At 45.8% G+C, this 23,354-nt stretch overlaps 1 protein-coding gene across 1 annotated transcript; it reads left to right on the forward strand.

Moving 5' to 3' along the window:
• The first annotated feature begins 759 nt into the window (after nucleotides 1–759).
• LOC308158930 (sarcoplasmic/endoplasmic reticulum calcium ATPase 2-like) lies at nucleotides 760–23,246 on the forward strand. The gene is made up of 20 exons (XM_080532647.1): nucleotides 760–1,294; nucleotides 2,137–2,154; nucleotides 2,264–2,346; nucleotides 4,119–4,223; nucleotides 5,657–5,795; nucleotides 13,507–13,587; nucleotides 14,025–14,110; nucleotides 14,353–14,817; nucleotides 16,319–16,407; nucleotides 16,532–16,634; nucleotides 16,718–16,849; nucleotides 17,078–17,197; nucleotides 17,370–17,588; nucleotides 17,677–18,012; nucleotides 18,135–18,355; nucleotides 18,467–18,669; nucleotides 18,844–18,929; nucleotides 19,042–19,175; nucleotides 19,729–19,846; nucleotides 19,929–23,246. Exons 1-20 carry the CDS (start codon nucleotides 1,177–1,179, stop codon nucleotides 20,196–20,198), a joined length of 3,126 nt encoding a protein of 1,041 aa, XP_080388773.1. The 5' UTR covers nucleotides 760–1,176; the 3' UTR covers nucleotides 20,199–23,246.
• Nucleotides 23,247–23,354: the final 108 nt, after the last annotated feature.

Here is a 23,354-nt window from a genome sequence, read left to right on the forward strand (position 1 = left end):
CTTCCCATTTCTCCCTCTGGGTGAAACCTACTGTAACTCAATCCACTGCTGACAGCACAGAGTTGGTTACTGCGCCAGATGGATCAAGTGTGGATTCTATAAGGCAACACAATGCAGGTGCCTGGGTGGGATGGGATTATTAACACAGAGCGGGATCAACCTTGTGCTACTAGGGGCCTCTATCAACAGATGATACAAGCCAGTCCTGTTAAAGAGCTGACAATAATGCCCCCTAATAAACACACATCGGGGCATCTTCTTAATCTAGTGTCTTTTGCTGACATCCTTTGCAACAGACCTCCCAGCTTCCATAACGTTGTTACCTTATTGTCAAGTGCCTGTACTTTGCCACTTGTTCAGGTTGGTAATGAGTAATAATATCTTGTCAGTAATTCATGTGGACTCATGATTGTTTAATCTTTGAGTTGGTTTGATGTATGCATGCAATCCATTTATCGTGACGTGTAATAAACAGGCTAGTTGTCACTGTCAGTCACTCAGTCCACAATAAACGTTATCAAATAATCGATCAAATTGTCCAAAACGTATCAAAAATCGGATACAAACTGATTGTGTCTTATTATTTTTTGCCAGTCAGTGTCAAAACTGCTTTCACTGACTTTTGAGCGCACATTTCCGGACTTGTTCCGTCCAATGAGCGTAGTCCACATGCAGAAGAGGGGCAGTAGAGAGGCGCTTTCAATAAAATCAGATTGGCACTTCAACAGCCCACCACTGAGCCGGGAGCTGCGCCGAGGAGAGACAGACCATCGCACGTCGGGGACAGCGCTAGGATTGGACTGGGTGAATGCAGTCCTCAACAGGGGCGATTGCTGCATACTCTTCCACCATTTTTGGGGATATAAGAGCACACCCAAAGTAACCTTCATCCAGGAGAGGAATAGCTAACCGGTCCTTAGCTTTTTCCATGAATTTTTTTGCCGTGGCTTGGGGAGAAAGTCTGTGAGAGTCATTTTTCGTTCCACACAAGCCTGCAACTTAAGATCATTTTTACAATTCGTCCCTACTATCCTGCTGCCCGGCCGGCGCCTGAATGTGACTGCATGTTTCACATTGGCCAAATAATTTATTATTTGTTGAAATAGTTTAATTTATAAGAGACGTAAGCGTTTGAGTAAACAAAGTGCAACTGACATAGGAGTCGATCGTCTAACCATGGATAACGCTCACATAAAGAGTGTGGAAGAAGTTTATAGTCATTTCTCCGTCAACGAAAGCACGGGACTAGGCTTGGACCAGGTGAAACGACAGAAAGAGAAATGGGGCCCCAACGGTATGTAAGAATAGCTACAGTTAAACAGTATTACTTAGGAAAGGATGTGATATGGTGCTTGAGGCCCTTGTGGGGTAAATGTCACAGTCAACCCGGCTCACCGGAGTCATTTGGCTGACGTCATCATAGACGACCTCGTGGGTTTTTAGCTACAAAGTAGCGAGCTGTTCCAACATTCTTTTTAGGGGGGTCAACTCCTCATATTTCCATTTCAAACGTCGTTAAACCTGTTTAGAGTAATACTTCACGATGTGGTCACTATTCTAGTCTGATGGGACTTGGGATAGCCGCCACAGGCCAACGTACCAGGCTACTAGTTTAGGTGCCAAACATAGGATACTGGGTTCTGTAGTCTTTTTCTGTACTCAAATGATTCTGTATGTCGTTTGGACTTAATGAACGGATCTGTATATTTGACTGTATTCAAGGTGACCTCTCTGAGACCAGCCTTTTGATATGCTCCCCATGGTCACTCACCACAGAATACAAGCAGGATGTTGCTAGCCTGTCTGTCCACTGGGTTTAAGTTGCCTATTACCGGTACTTACGTGTTGGTGACGAAGCACTTTAGATAGTGGTGTAACTTGGTGAGTGCAGCTTAAGTCAAATCACTACTTTACTAAGGTATGGAAGCAAGCAATGTTTTCACAGTTGCTAACCTAGTAGTAAGACACTTAGATATGTGTAGTAGATTTGGCAATGAGAACGAGTCAGAACTGGGGTCAACAGGGTGGGTGAGGAGGGCAGATATATCAAACTCATACTGAACCATTGTTTTTGCCACTTTCCCTAATGTGTTCTACTCTTTCCCCTGTATGCTCTTCCGATTGGCTCATCTACAGAGTTACCTGCCGAGGAAGGTAATTACCAATGATTATTTTAATATCAGTTATTGTAAAAAAAGGAAAATAAACAAAATACAAATTCATATTGATATATTATACCTGTATTTTACACATCTCTCTGCAGGAAAATCTCTATGGGAACTTGTTATGGAACAGTTTGAAGATTTACTTGTACGAATTCTTCTACTGGCAGCTGTTATATCTTTTGTAAGTATTTTGCCATAACTGGTGGTAAATAGACACAATCTAACTCTTCCACAGCTTACCATAATGCTTTTGTTTTCAGATTTTGCACGTGCCAACATTGTACACCAGATAGAAATGCATTGCATCAGTCCTGATTGAAATCATGTCACTCTGGGATTTGTTAGGGTAGCAGTAGGACCTAAGTCATCAAATAGATAGGACTTATTTATTTATTTATTTTATTTTTTGGTAAGTGAATAAGTATGTTATGGTCCCCCAAATACCCTACGGACAAGGATGTTTAGTTGACTTGCTGTTTAGTTGACTTGCTGTTCAGTTGACTTGCTGTTCTCCATATGAGCCTAGAGAAAGTGACAGGGGATCATCACTGGAAAGGGAAAGTATGTGCCAGAAGATGTGTAGACAGACAGCAAGTGCAAATGTCTTCTGTTTGCATGTCTCAGCTGAGGTTACACTCACAGATCAGGGGGCCAAACAGCTGAGAAAGCTAGCAACCCGTCTGAGTAATGGTGACGACAGCAGTTGCTGGTATTGAGTTGCTATCACCATGTGCCAAATGAGACATTTGACCTGTCTTGTACTGTTGCTGTGTAATGACATCCTCACTCATCTAGGCTTCTCACCAGACACTACCTTTACCTTAATAGAAATGTGAATGGATTGACATGAAGTAAAAGCACCATTAAAAGAAGCCCCACAAGTCCCACAAGTTAAATCAACTGGACAGCTCACAGCTTGCAGTGATCATTTATGATTTTGGTAGTGGCCAAAACTTTTCACGTGAGGCCGATACTGGATACTCAGATACTGGATACCCAAAGTTGAGGAGAATCGGAGGGTGGGCGGAGGGTCAGGTCTGGAACTGGAATTTATAATCTCTTGAGTTCTGGAAATGGGGGTTGTGTGTGGTTGTGTGTGTGTGTGTGTGTGTGTGTGTGTGTGTGTGTGAGTTAGAGGAGCTGGTATGTACTGTACAGTACCCAGCCTGGTGATATGGAGGTGTCAGTGGCTGCTGTCTGACAGGGGGACAGGGCACGACTCCAGACCAAATTTGGGCTCTGACCTTCAATGGGAGGGCACTAGCCAGACTAATGCACCACCCTCACCCATTTCATTTCGAGTCAGATGTAACGATTTGGGGTTTATTGATGAAATGAAAACAAACTGTCAGTCAAAGTGCAGTAATGAAACGTATGCTCTTATTTTCAGCAGATAAGAGGGAGACTAGGCAAATGGGTCTCACTCTCATAAGTGATTTTATTGTGTGTGTGTGTGTGTGTGTGTGTGTGTGTGTGTGTGTGTCAGGCAACATTTAGGCATTAGGTTGATATTTCATATATTTCAAATACTCATGTTTGACATGCATTAATGTCAAAATGTACTACAGATGTGTCACTGACATGATAGTGTTATTATTGGGATATTGACTGATGTGTTGTGGAAAAAGAGTGAAGCTTTAGGACATACAGAAAAATAAAATGCTTCTATATTTGACTAATACATATGCCTGACGAATAGGCTACAGGCACTTGACCCATTGGCAATCATAGATAAACAGACAAAGTCTTGTTATTGTGGCTCTGGTTAACAACCATGCTTTGTGTCTTAAGGACTTCCAGAATAACTTCATCTTGTCCACTTCAACCGCTCTAACCCTAACACTTTAAATGGTGGTTCAAATACATATCTTGTATGTGTAACTATGAAAAATTGTGAATGACAATGTTCATGTGCTGTGTGAAACTCAATAATGAAAGGTTGTTTCCTTTTAGGTGTTGGCCTGGTTCGAGGAGGGAGAAGAAACTATCACAGCCTTTGTGGAGCCTTTTGTGATCTTACTCATTCTTATAGCCAATGCCATCGTCGGTGTGTGGCAGGTGAGAAACTTTTGCATCAAAAATATTATCCGAATTTTCGACTGAATCTGTTGCACGGTATGTTCAATGTCAAGTTTATTCATTGTAGGGCTGTGATGACAGTGTTCAGAACAGCCGTCAGCGTACAGTATCTGTGGAATGGCATCCTAGTTTTAGGAGCTATGCATGTCACTAGCAGGAGGGCTGCCATTGTCAAACCTTGAAAAGCAAACCAGACGCACCAGAAAATGGGGCTAGGAAGTGGGTCATTGACTACGTTTGAGACCGTTTAGATGTGCTGCTGTGAAACAGTGACAACTCTGCCTCCCATCCAGCCTTGCACATGTCTGTTGCACTCTGAAATTGGCTCTGTGCTTTCCTTTCAAGATTTATTATTTCATTCTAAACTTGTGCGTATTTTTGGCCTGCCTGATTTAGTCCAGAACTGGGCTACATTTCCTTAGAAATCTGACAAGATCAACATTCTATTCTAATCTATGACTTGTGTGCGATGTCTGTGCAGTCAAATAGTTTAAATGTCTTGCTATCACTCTTAATTGTGAGTTTAGTTGGTGAATCTGCTAATGTATGATTGTTACATGTTACGATCAACCTAGGCCTTGTGAACGTGTAGCTTTTAGCCTCAATCGACCAATGGATGGGGTGCTAAATAGGTATTTGTTGGAACACTTTCTTCTATTCCCTGTCTTTGAAACGTTTAGTTGATGAGCAGAGAGCCTCAGGCAAGGCTGCTAGTGTTTCTAACTCCCTCTGTGTCAAAGCTGCAGACTGTAGAGTGGCATCTCAGTAGTAACTGCCATCCTTGGTGTCATTTATGATTTCACTTGATAGCTTTGTCTGTCTTATCACAAACGACAAGCTGATGTTTTATCTTTTGTACTCTATTGTACTTCTCAGTTTCTCTTAATGTCCCACTGGTTGACTTTGCCTACACTGCCAGCCGGGCCCCTGGGAGGAAGGTTCACTAAACCAAACAAGAGTGTGGAGTAGATTTTCGCCCCCCCTGTCCCAGTAGCCCCAAATGACCATGCTGAACATGATATGATGCCACTTTGCATCTCGCTAATGATATCTTAAAGCTGGCCAGGAGTGGACTTTAGAACCAGCCGTCACGCTACTAAGTGATTGAGTAATCGCAAACGTGACATTGGCACAGCTTGCGTGTGTCCTTTTTGAACTGGTGTCCATGACAAGCGAATGTGCCTCTCTCTGTGACAGTGTTTCCAATTCACAGTCGCTAATCAGTACAGAAATTAACTCTAAAAGGGGAAAATAAATATGTGTCCTGGTCAAGTCATTTATTAACCACATATCTGTCATTTGGGGAAAAGTCAGTATTTTATATGTACTACATATTTATATGTTATATTCATATCTGTCATTTTGTGACTCCAGTACTATATAATGCTAACAAACAATGTTCATCATCCTAGGAACGCAATGCTGAGGATGCCATTGAGGCCCTTAAAGAGTACGAACCCGAGATGGGCAAAGTCTACCGCCAGGACAGGAAGACTGTCCAGAGGATCAAGGCCAAAGAGATCGTGCCTGGAGACATCGTAGAGGTTGCCGGTAAGGTGATGCTGTTTCTTCTCACACAGTGAACCCGGATGCCTTCCATTGGTTGTGTCATGTTGTGTATTATCTCCAATGATTCGATGTTTCATCTGATGTGTGAATCCTTTTGTACGTTTAATATTGAAGCATAACGTGGCTCTCTTTGTATGAGATATTTAAAAAGACATTGTCCTTTTAAACTCGAACTAAATTAGCATCATTTGGCTTTTTCTTTTTGTTCTGCCTCAGGTATGCTATTTTTAACAGGGCATATGAATCCGGGCATGGTCAGGCTTTGCATTTAGCAGAAGCTCATTTCAATTCCCTTCTCCCCTAGTCCCACTGCAGAGGTGACTCACCCTACAGGATGGATGTATTTTGGGATGTTCCTATTAACCTATTCTCCCAGCGGAATAGACACTAGTGCTGCTAAGAGCCCCTCCGATCACGTGTGGATGTTTCTTCCTGTACTCGACCCATGACTGTCGCTCACCGCTTTGATGAGGCTCATATGGCAGTTCACTGGTACAACCCCTGAAGCCTGACACCTATGCTTATGCATCCTCTGTGCGGCTACTGAACTCACCCTCAGAGTGGATATGCTCACATTTCCCCAGTGCAGCATGTGAAAGAGCTTGGGATGACTCACCCATAGACGGTGAACGTAGCACTAAAGCAGAGATGCTGGGGTTTGTTTTTGAGAGAAAATAAATGTCCTGTGCAGCACAGTCTGTCTGCAACGGGGGGGATGGATGTCCGTTGGCGTGGAATGCTGGGAGTCCTTGAAGCGCTACTGTTATCAGGATGCTTTAACCCTAAGCCGCTGAGATGATGCGGTGTTTTTCTGCGCATAGTGGTCGGTTTTATTTTTAGCCCCGATAGCCTGTCCAGATTATGGAATTACTTATTTATAGTAGGCAGTGACAGTAGTGAAGATGACAGGTGTCTGGTTCCCCCCCCTCCCCCTCCTTCCCAGGGGAACAGTGTTGCAGTGTGTGACGTGCAACAGCGCACAGCAGGACACCAAAGTCACCTTGAGAAGGGCACAGGCGGCGTTGGGTGCACTGGGAATGTTAATTCCGACTCCACCCTTTGTTAAGAGTGATGTCAAATTTAGGTTTGGGAGGGAATGTTTTGAAAATTACATTTTGTATAGGCATTGTCGTCTCGTCAGGCTTAGTGGGTTTTTGAATGTGTTATTGCAAAGGAATGTGACTGATGCTGCCAAATAATATTATATACAGCTGCACTTTTGATTGATAGGACTGCACTGATCCGAGTGTGTGGGCAAGAATAGTGTGCTGTGTGAAGGTTGCGTGTGTAACGGTTTCGCTCTGAAAAAGCCAGGGCATTGCTCGTTGCTCAGGCAATCAGATGGTGGGGAATGTCATTTCAGAGTTGGAGCTTATTCAGGAAATCCTGCAGAGCTCTTTCATATTGGCTTCTGTAAGGTTCTTTTAAGGATGATATTTGCCCGGAGCCCCAGTGTTGACCCCCCTGCCATGCAGAAGAGGATGGTGATGACGCAGATGCCGAGGCAGAGGACACGGGCACTCTGACTGGCTCAGCCGTGAGGAGAATACTAAAGTGACCAATGTTTTCTCAACTCCCGTAGCCTCTAAAGCCCCCAGGACACAGACGATGTAGACGTTTGCTTACCTTACGACGTGTTTACCCTCTAGGGGGATTAGAGTCGATGTCCTCCTCACTGCTTTGATGCATATGCAATTTTCTCGGCTCTCATTAAGACTTCCATTACCCTGGCTGTTCTCACCCTGCATTTTGGTGCAGTTCAGTTTCCCCTCAGAGCCTATAGGCTGCCTGATCCCAGCGGTGACACACGGTGATGCTGGGCTGAAGGCTGCCGTCTCTGCTGTACTAAGCTAATCTGCAGCTGTGTCAGGCTTCTTGACTGCTCTTCCAGGGCTGCCGCTAAGCTGCTCCAGCCTGTCACAGTACCGTGGTTCAGACTTAACTCAGCCCATAGTCTCTCGCACCACTCTGATTTACTGAAGCACTTCAAGGAAATTGAAGATTTGTGGAGATTTGAATAGTGCTTCTCCATAAACAGCTCAGGATTTTGTGAACACATGTTCCAGCCTTATTTGTGTTTTCACAGGATCTTAAAAAGTAAAGCCAGTTGAGCTTCCGTCTGTTTATTGCACATAGGCAGTATTTGAGTGTCGGTTGTTCTGTGGTGTGCGTCCAGACATGGCGTGGTGTTGAGGGAGCTGAGGGTCGGGTGAGGCCTCTCCCACAGGGCAGCAGGACTGATGGGGGTTTGATCTCTTCTCTGTGGCATGCCAGGGAGTGGGATAGTGATGGGGCCAGCATAGGGGTGGGATAAGAGGAGGATCTCTCAGCTGTTTCTATTGTTTGGAGAGCGAGATGACCTTGTAAGGCAGTGCTAGTGGATAACAATCCCGTCCCACCCCTCCAACCCCAACCTCCAGACCTTACCCATCATCACCCTCCATAGCCTGGGATTCCAGACACCCGGGACGGCATGTGGCATTTTATGTGGCCTGGCATGCGTCTGCTGTCACTGTGGGGGTCTCTTGGCGAGTGTAGGGGCCAGCCAGGTGTTTGGTGTCCCCGGCTGGTATGTAATGAGGGACCAGAATGGCTTTGTTTAAATTAATAGTGAAGAGGGAATTGGGTGGACGTGAAGAGGGTATGCGGTAACATCCTGGCTGCCCTCATTGGCATTGTTTAAAAAGATTGATTTGATTCATTAAGCAATCCATCTTAGATCTCAAACAGCGTTTTTGTAAAGCCCACCGGCTAATCCGACTTCTTAACGCTTATCGCTTCAGTCTGGCAGTTAACCTAGAGGTATGTCCTGCATTTACTGCTATGAATCCAAGTCATGTTGTCTGGTTATAGGCCAGTTGGAGGGTAATAGGTTAGTCATGTTGGCCCTGACGCAGGCTGTTAAGAGGACCCACTGACAGGAGAGGTGGTGACCTTAAGACATGAGGGGGAAAGTGACAGGAACACAAGTACCCTTCAGAGCTTCCCCTCTGGGTATAGGCCTGTATGCTTGCCTATTACCCTGTTCGTTGTCACCTTGGCCTCAGCCTCTCATTACCACTTGGGTTAACTGACCTAGACTGTGAATTATGAGGCTGCTATCTGGATAGTGACGGAGGAGTCCACGGCACTCCCTTTCATTAATCTAATTTGAGGGGTTTGTCTCTACACCCAGGTCTTAATTACAACTTTTAAAGTAAATGATCTGAACACATCAAATTGCTCACAACAGAATAGGATGGGTCCATTCAGGGAATATTCTAAACTACATGAGCTTTTATTTTTGGGATTTTAAAATGGCTTGCTATGTGTGCATGCTTGTTATTTTTACACACTCCACAGATGGTTTCTCAAGCATATACCAGTCACATATTGTTGGAATATATGTTGACCCCTGACTAGGGATGCTCCGATCTGGATTTTTGGGGCCGATACCGATCACCGATTTTTTTCCTCAAGATCAACCGATACCGATACCGATTTTTTTAAAAATACATAACTGTAGGCCTACTGACTGGATAGCCTACATATTTTTTGCTTTTTAGACAAAAGTGTTGATCCATTAGGCACCAAGCAAACGCAGACCCATTTTTATGGCATAGTAAAGGTCTGGCCTATCACCCAGTTAGGGCCTGAAGCCCAAGTCAGTCGATATGGCTGTATAAAAGACATCATAAACGTGGCCTTCATGGTTTACATACTGTTACGTCCTCCTATGTTTTATGTTCAGTTATCTGTCTTCCCCAGGAAAAAAAATAAAAATAAAAAATAAAAAATCGGTTTTTGCGATCGGCCATTTTTGCCGATCACCGATCGAGTCATTTGGAGTGAAATCGGCCGATTTAAATCGGTGGCCGATAAATCGGAGCATCCCTACCCCTGACCTCTAATTCATCTCCCAGATGTTCCCTCAGAACGATGACAGCATCTGTTCTAGATCACTAACAAGCCACTGGTCTTCATCTAAGTGTCATTTGACTCTGTCCCGTTGCCACAGTAACGAAACCTGGCCCAGGACATGGTTGTGGTAGTGTGCTGCACACAGTTCTGTTGGAGTTTGATGGCTCAGCAGAGTCACTCAACACAGGAAGTAAACATTAAAGCCAGACACATATCTTGCACCAATAATAGTTACTTCAGCTGGCTATAATGTTTTCTTCAACTTTAAAGATCATTGTCCTTTCTCTTACATTTCTCCATGTAAGGAGAAACAGACACCTGTCATTTCTCCATCTCAGTTTTAAAGGTGCTACATACTGTGTGCTATTTACATACATATTTACATACATAGTGCTATTTCATTACACTAGCCGTTGGTACTAGCCAGTTTCCATCGTGAAATCGTCTATCTGGATCATTGCGATATCATCACAAGTGAATAGGTAATAATAAGTATTTGTGACAGTGTTGTTTTGCCGACTTGCTGTAACATATTACGATTTGATGACAGAGTAGCTTTACAGGCCAGGATACCATAATACCATAGCCAACTCAAATATTGGTGGGGGACTATTAGCTTACTTTTAAACACTATGGCTCGGCCATTGCATGCTGTAGTACCATAACCCTTTTAAATGGAGCATATTTAGTGGCAGATGAGAGAGCAGCTGGTTAAGAGCTCTGTGTTGGAGAGTTGCAGGACAGTTCTACCTACAGTACCGGTAGTTAAGAGCTCTCTGTTGGAGAGCTGCAGGACAGGACAGGCCTACCTACAGTAGTGCCGACTGCTTTTGAAGCAGCCTCCTCAGCGTGGCGGGACTTCAACCTTTTAGTTTCAGCTGCCATCAGCACATGCACCCTCGAGACTGACAACAGAGAGGCCTGCCACTCCATGTCTCGCCCAGTCACACACAGATGGGGCCTGAGGCTACCAGGCAAAGCAGCCTGCCTTTTTGGTGTGGAGGCTTTGCTTACTCCTGTTTCAAAGGGCACCCATGGGTAGGGTAGGGTAGGGTAGGGCTGGGCTGGTGGAAGGGTATTACTGGTACCATGTTTTTGCAGCACCGTCATTTAGCCATTATACCTTGCCAGGTGCAGGAGCCAACGATTAATAAATAATAATAAAATTGCATATGTGACGCATAATCAGTGACTGGAAGGTTTTGAGCCTGCTGTGGTAGCAGAGCTTTTGTGTGTGTGTAGCAGTTATCTTTAGCAATGTAAGTCCTAGCTCCTATGTAGGTAAAAAAACAACATAATTCAACATTAACTGTAAAGCACATGACAGAATACCACCTTGATTACTTGCGTTTGATTCAGTAGGCCACTAGATTCAGCTTGTGCACATTCAGCAAAATACCTGAGAACTTCTGTTGTCATTTGGTGCACAGAGTCTGGGTGTGCTCCTTTGAAGGTGCTGCTGCTGCCCCGGTGGCACAGAGGCTTCTCTTTCTCACTCCTTTGTTACTGGTGTAGCAGCAGGTATTTTGGCAGGAAGGTATACCGGTTTGGGAATTACAACTTGGCCCAACTCTCCCCCTGGGAGTCATGTTTGGCCCTAGCTGTCTCACTCTTGAGTTTGTGCCTCGTGTTGCTAAGTCTCTCTCACTCTCAGTAGTGTGGATACACTCTCACTAGTTGGCAAGTGTAAGGGTGAAAAGGTGGTCATGTTTGAGCAGGCTGTTGGACTGGAACCAAGTAGGATGTTGACACAAAGAGACAGATGATATACACACGCACTTCGTTTAGAGCAGGCCTGCAGTCTGACAGCACCAGGACAATGTCTTGCTTTAGCCTTGCACTCCAAGACAGTTGCATTTTCTCCCCATAATGACATTGGCAAGTGCCTTTTGTAAACTGCTTATCCATCTTTATTTGTCTCTACTGTAGGTCCCTACTGCAGAAGTCAATGTTTCTTTAAAAATATAATGATGACTTACCACAGGAAGTGTTACACAACCACAAGGATGTGGCCGTTAGGCTTTCTGACTTATGGGCGAACAGTTTTCTTTCTGTTCAACTTGGCCTTAAATTGTAATGAGACGTATCCTGAACCTGAGTCTGATGATGATCATTCCGTCTATCCAAATCCAATCCATTTCTCATGGGTAGGCTGTGCAACTTTTCAGAAGTGAGGCTTTCATTGTGTGCACATTGTTCCACATTTAGACAGTTGAAATATGCAATTGAGCCCTACACAAGTCTTTCTGAGAAAACCTGTCACCGTCCTGTCATCGTCCCCTCATGATTTGGCCAATGCCCACTGACGGTGCCGAACCCCTGGCACCAGGGTGTCAACACATGTAATATGGTCTGACACACACGCCCAACTGCAGGGGCATCTCTCTAAATGGAACATTTACACTTGTTTTTTTACACTCTCTCTGAGCCAAGGCTGTGGATACACTTGAAGGTGTTGAGCCTTTACAGTACGTGTTGTTCGTTACAGCTTAGTGACCATCAACCTCCAGACTCCTGTGTCTTTTTAACAAGCTGAACGGGGGAGTGTTTCGGGAGGCGGGCCGGCCGGGGGCGGCTCCTCTGCCGTCAACTGACACGGCGGCTAGTATTATCTCCTACCTCTTCCTGTGCAGTTGGGATGACAGGGAAACAGCTGCTATCATGTGTCCACAGTTAAACCTGATCAGCGCATCAGGGAACATATTGAAATAGTTTTCCCATGTTTGGCTGTGAGCATTGTTGGTCCCATGCTATCCCCCCCACTTTTCCCCTCTAGGGCACAGGGGGGGGGTTTGGATTAGTTTACGTGTCTGTTCAGTCCTGAAAAGGGAATCCTGAAGTTGGAAAATATTTCCCTGTCTCCCTTTGATGTCACTGGTCTGCCTCCTTCAGCCAGATCGGCCATGTCATTCCAGGGGGTTGAGTTGTATCTTGGTTTGCCCTGAAATTAAAGTTCAGATTTTGTATTGTTGAAGAGAAACAATACATCAAGCTTTTTTCCCTCTATGCATGATGCATTTATGCATGATGCATCTCGTTGACCTTTTGATGTTGGTGTATTTGTCTTGGGAATGGTTAAAGGCTTAGTGTAGAGTCTGCCAGCTTATTTATAATTGTGTCAGCATTTTCATCAGGTGAAATCTTTACACAAGTCAACCTGGTGGGTGAGACATTTGATAGTACCATGTTCAAACACAGATCTGTGAGATCACATTGGTGTTTTTCCCATGCATGGAGGACTACTACTCTGCATGTTCAAGCTGAGAGAAAAGGATGCTCACACTGAGCCGTTTCCCCAGTTCCCAGCATTTATGTACTAATAGGAAGCGGAATCGGGTCACCACAATTCAGATGTGGCCCAAATTGGCCTTTTCCTTTGAGACAGGCCTTTTATGGCTCACCAGTCCTCCATTTCCTCCTCCTGCTCTGGCTCTCCTCCTCTCTCCCTCACAGCGATGGGAGCGCAGCGCTGCTCTGCCTCTCTGGCACAGCAACCAAGCCTCAAATGAGCTGTGCTCTGTCAGTTAAAACCAATGCTGAATGCAATAAAAGCCTAAGTCCATACAGCGCTAGTCGTTTTCATAACAGTTTGCAAGAATTGTAATTTCATTGTCTCCTGAACATGGCCATGTTGGTCTCAAAGCCGCCGTCAATTTGTTTGTTTGACATAGGTAGAGCCAATGTAGAGGTCATGTGTCTACTTGCCTGTATGTTGGTGTATTGTATCATTTGTCCATATATTGTTTGATATACATATCTCTAATTCCGTTTTTCTGGATTTGTTTTCCCCCAGTTGGAGACAAGGTTCCTGCAGATATCCGCCTCTCTTCGATCAAGTCTACGACCCTGAGGGTAGACCAGTCCATCTTGACCGGTGAGACAAGTCTGTCTCCTGCCCTGTTGTCTATGACTGAACCAACTTTATACAGCTTAAATATAAGTCCTTATGAAGAGCATGAAAACATTCTGCCCTATAAACATATTTTGACAATAATTACCTGTTTGAAGTGCCCTGCACCTGAGCTAGATGATGTAATAGGACTGGTATTTTCTCAGCTGACTCTAATAAGCATATGGTTTATTTAGCTAGACAAAGACAAACAACTCTGCTACTCCTCAAGGGTTTCTGTCCACCATATCCACATCAAATCAGAGGCTTTGCCCTACAGCATGTAAATAAGTACTTGGTCAGGAGTGTTCAACATTGACTGTGGAGTATTTGTTTGAAGTTGATGTTGTTTCATCCTGTGGTTGTGTGTGCACACCTGGGTATGAGAGATGTGAGTCACTGTTCTCTGTTGTTGTTTCCAGGCGAGTCTGTCTCTGTCATCAAGCACACTGACCCAGTGCCTGACCCCCGTGCAGTCAACCAGGACAAAAAGAACATGCTCTTCTCCGTAAGCATCCACTTGACTCTCCTCTCCTCTCAGTGGACCTCTCCTTTAACCAACTGATGGTCTGATGCTTTTGTTCTTTGATGAACTCGTAGTTTGGAGGTTTCCTTCACAGAAGTTGTTTGTTTGCAAAGTTGAAGAACAGACTTGATGCAGAAAACCCGAACGCAAATGATTCCCCTATTGAAATAACCAACAATATAAGAGTATCTGCTGTATTTTTCATGTTTCATCTGTGTTTTCAGGGAACCAACATCGCTGCTGGCAAAGCCATTGGCGTGGTAGTAGCCACGGGTGTGAACACTGAGATTGGTAAGATCCGTGATGAGATGGCAGCCACTGAGCAGGAGAAGACCCCCCTGCAGCAGAAGCTAGATGAGTTTGGTGAGCAGCTGTCCAAGGTCATATCTCTCATCTGCATCGCTGTGTGGATCATCAACATCGGCCACTTCAACGACCCAGTCCACGGAGGCTCCTGGATCCGCGGCGCTGTCTACTACTTCAAGATCGCCGTGGCCCTGGCCGTGGCCGCCATCCCAGAGGGTCTGCCCGCTGTCATCACCACCTGCCTGGCCCTGGGCACCCGCCGCATGGCCAAGAAGAACGCCATAGTCCGCAGTCTGCCCTCTGTGGAGACCCTGGGCTGCACCTCGGTCATCTGTTCTGACAAGACCGGCACCCTGACCACCAACCAGATGTCTGTGTCCAAGGTGGGTGTGTTCACGCTGGCACTGGGCCTGTAGAGTCATCTCTGTAGAGTCATCTCTCTCAATTAACGCAGCGTGAAGACTGATGTGTTTTACACCGAGGCAGCTCGCTGCGGCTGTAATCTACGTTCAGCTGTCGGGTGACTTGTAGTGCTGTTGCATAACCGACCTTGTGTCACAACTCTGAAGCGTCCAGCATGCCTGCCTGTCGCTCCCCGCCTCTCTCTGATTGGCACCACAACTCATTTTACTGTCAGCTACTGGAGAAGAACACTTCATTATTAATTGAGCATGTTTACTCTTTAATCTCTCTTTATATGTATGGATCTTTGGAATTGCTGACTCCACTCCTTTAATACATTAATGTGTTGCATTATTAAGCATTGATTTTTATTTCATTTTTGTCAAACGTTTTAACAAACGTTTTGACAGTTTTGGATAAGCCAATTTATCAGTGGCCATTTGTTTCCCAGAATACATTTCTTTGCTCTAGCATTTCTTAGCCTGGTTCTACTGGCTTCTCTGTCGGACTGAAACTACATTCAATAACTTAACGCAGTACAGTAACTCCAGCACTAGTCTTCATAACCGTGGTGATGCCTACACCCATTATCTCCAATTTTGCGATGACGTGTGTGTCTGTGTCCCACATGTTGGTAGCTTCACCCAATCTTCCAAAAGGCCAAAATGGAGCTTCCTCGATATAGCTCTTTTCCCTGATACAGTTATCAGGTGAACAGTAGGTCTGGAACTAAGGGTCACAACCAGCAATAGAATAGCCTTTGTGTGGAGGTCACTGCCCTTCTCCCATCATGTCAGTCCATGATGATTGGAAGACCTTCCACTCTTTTTTTCTTCTTCTTCTGAGTAATCCACTCTGACATAAGCCTAAATGTTTCCAGTTGAAAGAGTCTGCGCAATTTTAAAAAAAAAAAAAAAAAAAAATGGAATGCTCTTCTTTTCTTTTTTAATAAATAGTCATCTGACGTCAGCAGCACTTTAAGACCTGGCTTGTCGCAGGAAAAAAAGGCATGAGTGATTACCATCAGTCTTCCTTCCTAGTGTCTGTGTGTGAGAGGGTTGTGCCATCCCTGTCGACTGGCTGCAGTGACGCAGTGTGAGCGCGAGTGCCGTGCCTACCCATTAGGACCGAGACTTCCTGAGGGAGAAGGCAGGGCCCCCGCCTCCTCTGGGCTCTGCTGCTCTCTTTACACTCGCTCCCTGACGGGCTCCGCTATTTACACACAGTCAAACAAAACAAGTCTACCTCGCTGCTCGCCTCCGGTCTTCACACGCAGACAGAAAGAGCCACAGTCACATCACACCACACCATGACGGTCCGCAGTCCTCGGCCCGTCGTCCGCTGTGCTTTTCAGCGGGGTCTGCTGCCATCTAGTGGCCAGGGGATAAACAGCCACATTAATATTGCACAACTTTCTTTCTATCTAATGTTTTTGGTGGAGTAACTCTTCTTGTGTTTCCCGTGCTTCATTCTGCCCTCCAGATGTTTATCCTTGACAAAGTAGAGGGGGACAGCTGCTCCCTGAACGAGTTCACCATCACTGGCTCGACATATGCCCCTGAAGGAGAAGTGTGAGTGTTTACTTACTTAACAACAGACACCCAGACACCCAAACACACACACCCTCGAGCTGAATTCCTCTACAGTAAGTCATGTTGTTCAAGTCCTCATCTTTTCCTCTGTGGTTCCCTGCAGGTACCAGGATGGACGCCTAGTGACGTGCTCCCAGTATGATGCTCTAGTGGAGCTGGCCACCATCTGTGCCCTATGCAACGACTCCTCTCTGGACTTCAACGAGGTCAGTGTTTCTCTCCTGCTTCCTCCTCCCTGTGGCTGCTGTGAAGTATGGTGGTTGGTTAACATGTGTGTTTGTGTCATCAGGCCAAGGCTGTGTATGAGAAGGTTGGAGAGGCCACAGAGACTGCCCTCACATGTCTGGTGGAGAAGATGAATTCATTTGACACAGACGTTAAGGGCCTGTCCAAGATCGAGAGGGCCAATGCTTGCAACTCGGTAAGTAATTTCAACCAGTCTTTTTGAATCATACGAAATGACCCGACTTCTCGTTAGGAGTTCTGAGTCACGTCTCTTTGTGTGTCTTGTCTATCAGGTGATCATGTCTCTGTGCGTGTCTAGTCTATCAGGTGATCATGTCTCTGTGTGTGTCTTGTCTATCAGGTGATCATGTCTCTGTGTGTGTCTAGTCTATCAGGTGATCATGTCTCTGTGTGTGTCTATCAGGTGATCAAGCAGCTGATGAAGAAGGAGTTCACCCTGGAGTTCTCTAGAGACAGGAAGTCCATGTCAGTGTACTGCACCGCCAACAAGGCCCGCTCCTCCCTCGGCAAGATGTTTATCAAGGTAACAGGGCCTTTTGTTTTAGCTACTCCGCAATGTTTGGTGGGTGGTCGAGTGGGGGTGTCTGTGTGTGTGTGTGTGTCTGTGTGTGTGTGAGCTGTATCATTTGTATGCATGTGTGCTTTGCCAACACCCATGTGTTTGAATCAGTGTGCTAATCTTAATTATTTGACAGGGTGCCCCTGAGGGAGTGATCGACAGGTGTACCTATGTCAGAGTGGGCACCAACAAGGTCCCCATGACGCCGGGCATCAAGGACAAGATCTTGTCTGTGATCCGTGACTACGGTACAGGGCGGGACACCCTGCGCTGCCTGGCCCTGGCCACACGGGACACCCCACTGAGGAAAGAAGAGATGGTGCTTATCGATACTGCCAAATTCGTCGACTATGAGGTGAGCATACTAGCAGATACGTCCTTTGTATGATAATTTTTAAAAACAACAACAGAAAAGTTTAATCTTCTCCTCCCTCTCTGGACAGTCTGACCTGACCTTCGTCGGCTGCGTCGGCATGCTGGACCCCCCCCGGACGGAAGTGGCCGCCTCCATCAAGCTGTGCCGTTTGGCCGGCATCCGCGTCATCATGATCACGGGGGACAACAAGGGCACGGCCGTGGCCATCTGCCGCCGCATCGGCATCCTGGGCGAAGACGACGACGTCAGCCGCATGGCCTACACCGGCCGCGAGTTCGACGACCTCTCCCCCTCCGCCCAGCGCGAGGCCGTGACTAACGCCCGCTGCTTCGCCCGTGTCGAGCCCTCTCACAAGTCCAAGATTGTCGAAATCCTGCAGAGCTTCGACGAGATCACGGCTATGGTACGCTGAATACCCTACTCCTGTTATCCATGATGTCGAGCTGTTGTACGGTTGTCTTATCCAAGTCGTCACTGCACAGAATGTCACTTTTTTTTAACACAGCAATGTTTTTTCCCCCACAGACTGGCGATGGAGTGAACGACGCCCCCGCCTTGAAGAAGGCAGAGATCGGCATCGCGATGGGCTCTGGCACTGCAGTGGCCAAGTCAGCCTCTGAGATGGTCCTCGCTGACGACAACTTTTCTTCCATCGTGGCCGCCGTGGAGGAGGGCAGGGCCATCTACAACAACATGAAGCAGTTCATCCGCTACCTCATCTCCTCCAACGTAGGAGAGGTCGTCTGGTGAGTCACACGTGGACCTCGCTTGTCACACAGCGACGTGTGTCTGTACTTTTCTAATTCTGGTGTTGTACAGTGTTGTTAATGATGTGTTTCTCTGGGGCGGGCTGGCAGTATCTTCCTCACGGCGGCACTGGGCTTCCCTGAGGCTCTGATCCCCGTTCAGCTGCTGTGGGTGAACCTGGTCACAGACGGCCTCCCTGCCACCGCCCTGGGCTTTAACCCCCCCGACCTGGACATCATGAACAAGCCCCCCCGCAGTGCCAAGGAGCGCCTCATCTCCGGCTGGCTCTTCTTCAGATACCTCACCATCGGATGTGAGTCAACGGCACAACTGTTTACTAGACTGTTTACTAGACTGCCATCGTGGGTCTCCTTTTCAATCGTCAAGCTCACTAGCCTCTGCCAATGCCATCATCTATGTTGTACAGTCCCCTTAGTCAGATGACACGTCTATCCCCACATTCATCTGACACTATGTTTGCCCTCAGGCTATGTGGGAGCTGGAACTGTGGGAGCCGCTGCCTGGTGGTTTATTGCTGCAGACGATGGACCCCAGATCACCTTGTACCAGCTGGTGAGACTACTTCCCTGCGGTCAGCTTGGCTTTTCATCAAGTTTCTAGCTTGAGGTTGATCTTCATTCCCCTGTGTTCCCCCCCCCCCCCCCCCCCCCCCCCCCACCTATAGAGCCACTTCTTGCAGTGCACTCCAGACAACCCTGAGTTTGACGGCCTGGACTGCCATGTGTTTGAGTCGCCCTACCCCATGACCATGGCCCTGTCGGTGCTTGTCACCATCGAGATGTGCAACGCCCTGAACAGGTGAGTCCCCCTGCTGAGGAGCTTTTTTTTACTTGTCAAAGGTTTTTTTATTTTTTTATTTTTTATTTGTTTTCAGATTTTTTATCCCTTTTTCACCCAATTTGGTATCCAATTGAACCCAACCTAGCATCCAATTATCCCCTGCCTATTGCGTAGGATCCGCCGCACGACCCCGTAGCCGGCAGCCCCAGAGGAGATCGCCAGGCAGACTAGCTGACTGGCTCCTCGAGCCCGACACCGTTATTCCGGCACCCAGGGGGCGGTGTTGCGCGACGGATCCTTGTCCGGAAATAGTCCTATACCGCCCTCGGGAGCGGCCGCTCAATATGCCGCTCCCTGTGTGTGCCCCGGCCATATCCGGGTCTGGCGAGACCGGGATTTGATCCCAGTCCCCGGTGGGCAGCTTGCACTAGTGGCTAGTGCTTAGACCGCTACGCCACCGCGGGGCTCGTCAAAGGGTAATTTACATTCAGTGGAGGGCAGCTGTAACCTGTGAATCATAGGTCTTACCTTCATATGACCGTCTCTCTTTCTCTCTCCCGCCCATCCCCAGTCTGTCAGAGAACCAGTCTTTGCTGCGTATGCCTCCTTGGGATAACATCTGGCTGCTGGGGGCTATCTGCCTCTCCATGTCCCTCCACTTCCTCATCCTCTATGTGGAGCCACTGCCCGTAAGTCACATCAGCTCCCCTCTATCCCCAAACTCTGGTCAATTTGGTGCACCGCTCTCACTCTCTGTCCCTCCCTCTCTAGGTCATCTTCCAGATCACCCCTCTGGACCTGACGCAGTGGCTGATGGTGCTGAAGATCTCCCTGCCCGTCATCCTGCTGGATGAGCTGCTAAAGTTTGCCGCCAGAAACTACATTGAACCCGGTAAAGAGCTGGAGGAGAAATCCAGCAAGGGCTGCTCCCTGTCTGCATGCGCAGAGGGCATCTCCTGGCCCTTTGTGGCCATCACCCTCCCCCTGGTGCTGTGGCTCTACAGCATCGACACTAACGTGTCCGAGTTGTTCTGGTCCTGACTCCTGACTGACTCCAGCACAAACCCCCCCCACCCCCTCCTCCTGTGCACCAGTGTGAGTGGAGATTAACACACGTCTAACAACCACATTAACCAGGAACAACAACAACAACAACTACTACTACTACAACAACAACCAACTACAGTGAGAGGTGTCAACATGTGTACCTATGTCGACAGATCTGTGAGGCCTCTGCTGATTTTGTTTCAAGGACATTGTCACCATTTCCGTTTTGTATTTTCTTTCTTTTTTTAAGATATGCATATTTTTAATGTCTTGAGGTTTGTCCATCATGTGTCCATACGTCTTAATTTCATGTCAATTTTTTGTTTGTCTTTTGCTCCCCTTTTTGAACATGCCTTAAAAAATCTATCTGCTCTTCAGGAGCTATGATCATATGTACAGAGAGAATTGACACTATTTTGCCACCATATTTGTAGTTTTGGGAGAGGATGATGGGGCAGCTGTGGTCTGCCCAGGACTGTAATGTTTTGACTTGTCTTCAGTGAAGTTTTAATGAATATGGTTTGCCATAAGTGTAAGGACCATATGTACTTGCACTTACTCAGAAGTTTATACAAAACGTGCATGTATTCTGCCCTGGCATGAATTAATTATTTTTCCCGCCCCTGTTTGAGCTCCATTTGTCTGGATTGTTTTTTATTTTCTGCACTAGGCAGAGCACACATACCTCAATGCTATAGATATGACTATTGATTAATACCCATGTTTTTCACTAAGCTTTTCATAAATATTGTCATATTGAGTGTTGAGGTATGCACCATTTCGCTTGTGCAGAAGGAACTATAAAGCCTAACTGCTCTTACCTGCGTTTTGTTATTTTAAGAGCTTTTTTCTTTAAAGGTTTAATCTTATTAAGTATTGTGTTATTTGTATGTTATTTGAGGAAAGTGGGGATGAAGATGTAAATGTTACCTTGGTTTGATTCAAAGCAATTTTTTGATACGGACAAGCCTGTTAAACACGTTTACTTGAACACAACACATTCTGTCTTTCTTCCCATAAAGGTCCACTTTTTTTAGCTTTAGTCTTAATTTACAGGCACTGCAGTGTCTTACAATAATTATTATGTATATTGTGCACATACTGTACTTGAATATGTATAAACGCACCAAGTGGCTGGTAATCTTATCAGTTCAGCACAAAATGGGCGCTTTGATAGGACCATTATGTGGTCTGTACTCCCTGTTGGAGTGTATCACCAAGTGGACACTGATTAGGCCATAGTTTAGGCCCAACTGACTGACTGGCTGGTGGAAGAGTCTGTATATCTGTACATAGCACACAAAATAGTATCTGTGTATAGAGTTTTAAGTCCTCAAAATGCTCCATACCTTTACACTAGTTTACTTGAGCGTGTTTTTAAGCACACTGTAGGTAGGTATTCCTGGATAGCATGCCCTCTCCTATACCAGGCCAGTAAATCTAACTGCTATTTCTTCCAATGCCTTCCGCCTGTTAACCCGACAGAGTGAGTACCCTTTGCCTGCATGCCCTCGGCCCACTAGTGTGTCATCTCATCTGGGCACGGTCACATACACACACACACACACACACAAACCAAGCCTTGTGGTTCAGAGTTATTGCTCAAACTCTGGGTACTTGTTTTGTTGCTTTAAATGACAGCAATAACTCCCCCCTCCCTTGTTGAGAATATATTATGTTGAGCCTATGATCCTCGTCTTTGATGGGTTCTATGAATGGTACAGTCCTTTAATGATGTCTGTGTTGTGTATGAACTAAGAGGCCATGGGCAAGATCTTGTAGTAAGGTGGTCAGAAATTACGGAGGTGATGTCTTTTCATAAGGTCTTTGTTATAATAAGTGCCAGCCAAAGCATACACATACAGTATTGGATGTAGGCCTTTTGAATTGCAATATAAGGCCCCTGTGTCACTCAATTCCTGTAGCAGTTATTTTTATGGGATTGGGTCATCATTGGCAGCAACTGTCTATCACTGACGTCACAATCGCACGCTCCTCACAATCGGCTACTGTCTGGCACGCTCCTCACGTCGCAGGGCATGGTGGTTCACTTAAACATGGCTAACGGCATTTATTCCCATTACTGTGCTTGCATGTGGCCTTAGACATCATGACTGTCAGTAGAAAAGGATACAGTGGATGGTCTTAAATGGTTTGTTGTTAGCCTTTTAAATTACTAGTGAGAAAGCCTCTCTTATTGCGATTTTGCCTTGACCCATGCCTTATTTCTGTCTTCTGATTGGTCTCTCCCTCTTGTCTTTCTCTCTCCTCTCTGCAGCTAGTGCCGTGTAAGCCTGCCCCTCTGAATCCCTTGCAGGAACTGTAAGGTTTTGTTTTAGTGTTGTGCATGTGTGTTTTGAGCAGCACCACATCTTCCAAGACCTGCATGTCAATTAAGAAGTAAAGCCAAGACTTGATTGAAGTACTTCAGTTATGAAATGAAAATGATCTGGTATATTTTTTCAACAGAATGGGTATAAATGGGTATGAAATGTTTTTGGAATCAAATGATCTAATCCCAAATCCTCAGTCCCTCCATCCATACTGCATGAAGAGCCGTTTTCTTCAAACAAGAAGACAGAGTTCTTATGCCATCTTAAACCTAGATGTCATTGTTTATATAAATGTACAATATTCCATGGTGCATGTCCTGAAGCAGCCATCTAGTTTACCAGATTTGTGTAATAGTTAATGTATAGTATTGGTAAATTAGATTAAGACAAACAGTAGTACAAATGTTAAATAAGATCAAAAACGCCCATCATCTTTTCCTACGGAAATCGTTTTTGGATGGGATGTGTAAAATAACCAAACAGACATTTTTTTCCTTCATTTATTTGCACTGTGACGTGCGATGTTTCAAGCAGGTTTTGTGGTGTGGGAAAGCGGAGGTGCTATGATAGTGATGCATACTTTACCCTGAAAGAAGCAGTCAGTCCCTTGAATGGCATTTGTGTTCGCCAGACAACTGTACTGTAATTTCAGAGCTGACGATTGTATTATGTATCACATGACTTGTGGTTTCAGGTAAATAAAGCGATTATACATGAAGTTTGTCCTGCATTTTGTATGAATTGTCCAAACACGTGCACCGTTCGTCATGTGTGGTAAGTACAGGTAGAACTATTGAACATGTCAAGGTTGTTGACT

The sequence above is a fragment of the Nansenia antarctica genome (genome assembly GCF_963989245.1).
Source record: "Nansenia antarctica genome assembly, chromosome: 5".
NCBI classification, from domain to species: Eukaryota; Metazoa; Chordata; class Actinopteri; order Argentiniformes; family Microstomatidae; genus Nansenia; species Nansenia antarctica.

Bases quoted from the DNA above. Each gene is read 5' to 3' on its own strand.
- LOC308158930 (XM_080532647.1), top strand. From the start codon at position 1,177: ATGGATAACGCTCACATAAAGAGTGTGGAAGAAGTTTATAGTCATTTC. The intron at 18,013-18,134 runs GTACGCTGAATA...TTTCCCCCACAG, and splicing joins TCGACGAGATCACGGCTATG to ACTGGCGATGGAGTGAACGA. The intron at 18,670-18,843 runs GTGAGTCAACGG...GTTTGCCCTCAG, and splicing joins CAGATACCTCACCATCGGAT to GCTATGTGGGAGCTGGAACT.